At 39.2% G+C, this 5,000-nt stretch overlaps 1 protein-coding gene across 1 annotated transcript; it reads right to left on the bottom strand.

Annotated features, from left to right (window-relative positions):
- Window positions 1-301: 301 nt before the first annotated feature.
- On the bottom strand, window positions 302-3,617 carry LOC138007698 (E3 ubiquitin-protein ligase TRIM71-like). Its single transcript, XM_068854754.1, has one exon. It carries the CDS (start codon window positions 3,579-3,581, stop codon window positions 1,350-1,352), a length of 2,232 nt encoding a protein of 743 aa, XP_068710855.1. The 5' UTR covers window positions 3,582-3,617; the 3' UTR covers window positions 302-1,349.
- Between the last annotated feature and the right edge of the window lie 1,383 nt (window positions 3,618-5,000).

Here is a 5,000-nt window from a genome sequence, read left to right as displayed (position 1 = left end):
TAGACCAGATAAACTTTTTGAACGGCTTCAAGAAGCGTGTAACTTTGGAATCCAGACATTGGTGCAAAATGTGAGAGAAGAAAATTAGCATACAAAAAAATCAAGCTGTCTTATCGTTATATAAAGAATAATAATGGAGAATGTTCTGTTGCTTTTTAAAGCTCGTGCACGTGAAGTTTTATCGGTGAGCTGATAGGCTGTTTTGCTCATGAATTATTAATCATTTTTATGCAGCCATGAAAGACATGGAAGCAATTGAGGGATACTCGACAGAGGGTAGAAAAATCACAACAGATTTGCCTTTAAAGTTTTATTGTGATTAAGCAAGGTTACACCAAGTATTAAGCAATACCTACGTCAATGTCAAAACCAGCTATCGTAATTGCTCTACAGTGTACATATATTTCTAGACTTAAAAAATATTGCTACAAAACACACATCGCCTTGAAGAAATTAAATTACTCTTCCCAAGGTATTATCATGCTAAGAGAGGAAATATATGGTCTTCCTGTGCCGTTTTCGCATCAGCATTTTAGCATTTTTTCACAACTATGACTTTCAAAAATTTACTCATTTGTACTGAAAATTCGAATCATATTAAACCCTTGGTTTAAATAATCAACCAGTATAAACTAATGTAACAAATTCCACCATTTTCCAAAAGTCTCGTTCAGTGCACCGGGCACTTGTGATGCAATGCGTCCCCTCTTTCAAAGCGGGTATTATGTGAAGCTGATTTGAAACGGATGATTTGGATGAATTATCAAGCTCGATCTAAAAAGCGGTGGATATAAGAAGCAGATATCGAATTTTCTCTTGGCTTTATAATCTCTTCCTCAAACAAGTGTAATATATGCGAATAAAATCTTACAGCGGTTAAGAACTCAGTACGCGGTGTTAAATTTGAGAAACACGCCTTTTTTAAAACACCTAACATTGATAAATCAGTATAAAAGCCATCTCCTCTCCGTTGGTTCAAATAAAAGAATTTTGTTGTTTTTTGTTAATGGGAACAATTTTCAGCCAAAATTCTTTAAACTGGCCTGTCTTTGATTGTGGGTAAGGCAAGTCGCAAACATACAGGAACAAATTTTGACAAATTTTATAATTAAGAGATCTTAGACAACCACGCGTAAATTCAAAACCTCTATAATACATTGTTTTAACCCTGAAATATCTAAAATTGAAACTCTATGCGCTTTAAATTGCGTAAACTACACTACAATACTACTTTTATAAACGATTCAAATGAAGAAATTCTCATTGTAATTGGGAACCTTTTTACCAACAAAGGAATTTTAAAGTCGCCGGCGCTAAATGACAAGAATCACTAAGGAAAAGTTATACATTTATTCAAAAATCTGAACACGATGGTTATTAAATTCGGTGACAATTATTTTACCATTGCAAAGGACTGCTGTAGAAACTGGGACTTTGAACTCTCCTGCCCCCGTACCACTTGCTCCAAACTTAGTTACAAACTCTCCGCTGAGTTTAAGCACCTGCACTCGGTGATTCAATTGATCACAAACCAGCAAATGTCCCGTTCTATCCACTGACAGGCAGCTAGGTCGATCGAACTGCCCGTCCCCCTTCCCCTTATTTCCAAATTTATAAAGAAACTCTCCCTCCCTATTAAAAACTTTTATACAGTGATCATCGTAGTCTGACACAATAAGATAGTTGTCGTGTTGGATACAATGAAAGGGTAAGCTGAAAGAACCTTCAGTACCGACACTGCGCAGAAACCGACCATCAAGTGAAAAGATCTTGATTAATTTGTTACCTTTATCAGCAACCATAATGTTGCCATCGCTGTCAATCGACAGGCCACGAGGAAACTGAAGCTGGTGATCCCGGCTTCCTTTTCCTCCAAACTGATTAAGATAATGACCTTCATCACTAAACAGTTGAACTCGGTGGTTGTTACCGTCTGCCACTATAATCTTATCATTATGAAAAGCTATCCCATGAGGAAAGTGAAAGTCTCCCTGCAGATTACCCTTTTTACCAAACGATCTTAAGTGAGTTCCATTACTGGCAAATATCTGTACTCTGTGGTTACCACCAACCTCACTCACAGCAATCTCATCTTTGTCATTCACTGCTACCCCCCAAGGTTTGGAAAGCATTCCAGCATCCGAACCCTGTTCTCCAAAGGATAACACTGGTCTGAACTGTCTGCGTTTGACTTGAACCTCAAAAGGACTGTCACGAACATGTTTTCCATTGACTTTCACGGATGCCTGACATGTACCGGTTTCTTTGGCAAAATAGCGGAGCTTGTAAGTGCCATCTTTGTTGTCTTGGATTTGAGACTTGATCGCACTGTCACGGCCTTCACGATTTCTGATTTCCAATGTCACGCGGTCGAGTTCTTGGTAACATTGTTCTTTTCGTGCGTTCCTTGTTGTTACAACAATCTCACCTTCAAGTCCAACAGTTCCTTCAGTGATCCCTTTTCCCTCAGCAGTCGAGGTTTTCGAGCTCGTTTTGCTGATAAAACCTATTTGTTGGGCTTTTAGATCATCAAACAACTTTTCGTTCCTTTTAAACACAAAAGGGAAGACATGTCCGATGTCACAGTCCGCTGAATCTACTTCTTCAACTTTTTCCTGCACTATTTTGTCCAAAAATTCATGGGGCTGCATAATTTGAGAGTTTGTGCTTCGCTTTAAAATCATTTGGGTTTTTTCGATATCTGCTTCTTGCTTTTTTACTTCTTCTTCAATCTCGAGCCTTTGCTCTCCTAGAAGCTGCAACGCTTCTCGCGCATCGTTTTCCACCTCATCAAAGATGTGATTCTTTTGCGCTTCAATGGCGGCAATGAAAGTGTCGGCAAACTGCTGCACATCCCTTTTCACTCCTGCGGCTTGTTCTTGAATTGAAATGCAGTTTTCATCAATTTTCGCGATTCTTGTCATCTTCTCCAGCGCTCTTCGTTTCTTTGATTCAATTGCTGCATTGACTCTCGATTTGCGTTTCTTTGCGGCATCTTCCATAGCAATCTTAGTGTGACCTTCGTGATCTGTTAGAGCACAAACGTTGCAAATGCTTACTTTGCATACCTGACATAACAACTCCAATTCTTTCTTCTCGTGTTTCCCACAAAATGCTGGCTGCTTTAAAATGTTCTCAAAGTCTTCGTCTCGAAAGTCTTTCAAAGCCAGTACGTGATGTTCTTTAAAGATTTTTATCCGATTATGCAGAGGGAGGCACTCATCACACCAGAAGGAACAACAAGTGAAGCAGTACGTAGATTCTGCGCTTGTTTTCTCGCAACTTCCACACTTGATGCGCCTCGTATTGCACTCTGTGACAGGCAAAGCATCCAACAAACTGTTAATACGAAAGTTTGTTGGAAAAGCGTTAAGATCACCGTTTCCAGGGATCCTGAAATTCTGCCTACACTCGGGGCATGAAATAGTGTCTCGAATTCCGCTCGTTTGTTGAATCCTTTGCAGGCAATGAAGGCAAAAACTGTGTAAGCATGGAAGCTGCTTTGGATTAGTGAACCTGGTCATACATACAGGACAACAAGCGTGTTCATGAATATTGTCTAGAAAGGTTTTGATATCCATGATAAACGAAGAGAGTAACACGGATTTCCGTGTTGAACATTGTGTGACCTTGGTTCACTGTTGTCTGGTTTCATGAGTTTAACCAATAAAAATGCCTAAGTCAAGTGTTCAAATATCCTGGATTTCTTAGAAAAGTCACCGTGACATCATAAAATTGTCACGTTTGTTATTAATTTCGCCTTTTGGTTGCATTTTGTCAGGGGTAAATATTTTTGTTTCGGGCCTCAAAACCATAGAAAGCGTGAACACGACATAAAGAAACCATGTCTGGATTTTTAAGCCTAGCAAGAAAACAACACGGGTATTAAACAAAAATGTGATGAATGTTTAGGAACAATTCATTCCCTCCTCCCTCTCTTCCCATGGCGTTTTGCTCTTTTCTCCATGTTCCTGTTGTTTCTATCGTTGCCTATCCCGACGGTTCTCTACAGTGTCCCTCCAAGTGTTGAGTACACCGCCACGAATGTCTTTGCGAAATGAAAAGCTTTTAATTTTTAATTTTAACGAGGATTTTGACCCTGTGTCTCCCCTTGATTTTCTCAGTTACTCGGAATTGTTAGCAGCGGATCATTTGTGCCATTTGTGTCATGAAATTGTTTGTAAAAAGGGGCATAAAATATCTTCGGTTTTAAAAGGAATTCTGACGCACAAGGCTGACGATCCTGTTGATTCTCTTGTACGGAAAATTTGAAGGTGTGAATTGTTTAATGTTTAATGTCTACTTTCCCGTCTACTGTTTAAATGCTACTATTTGCACTTCTCATCGTTTTCATCATCCGCGCCTTTTTGTAACTGAAACAAATGATAATTTTTGCTTCAAGACCCTTTAGTTTCGAATGTAGTTTGTAGCATAAATCGGATAAACTTGATTTGCTAAGTGCTCGTTGTTACCATTAGGTTAATTCCTGCATGTTTGATCCGCGTGTCACGAACTTGTCACGTGAAAGGGGTGGTGTACGTTTTTGCTGAGTCATAAATCTGCTAAACCTGATGAGAATCACACCATGATTCCTAATACTCTTCAGAACTGGCCAGTGATTGCGAACCATAGAAAACCTCAAATTATTCCGATCGTAAACAACGATTCATTTTGGTTTACTTATGGCATTTTCATCGTAAACAATCCAAAGTGCTCACTTAAAGGCGTTTTGACCTTTAGGAGCGTGATTCTAAAAATGCCGCAAATTTGCAAGTTGTTTATTCGCTTTTTCCTTTATCGATGCCGCTCAGGCGTTTTAAGTATTCAGCATTCGCACAAAAAGCTCACGGGCGTATCTGAAAATTGTAATCAATTCGTACATGACGTAAAGAAAATGGACTACTTTGCATAAAGCTTGTGTGTGTGCCTCCCGGTGAATAAAAATGTGATATTCACAAACAACTACTTGTTTGCTCTGCGACCTAGCCTATGAATGGCTG

Source organism: Montipora foliosa, chromosome 1, assembly GCF_036669935.1.
Source record: "Montipora foliosa isolate CH-2021 chromosome 1, ASM3666993v2, whole genome shotgun sequence".
Classification (NCBI taxonomy): domain Eukaryota; kingdom Metazoa; phylum Cnidaria; class Anthozoa; order Scleractinia; family Acroporidae; genus Montipora; species Montipora foliosa.
Note: the sequence above shows the minus strand (reverse complement) of the source record. Positions and strands in the feature narration are given on the sequence as shown.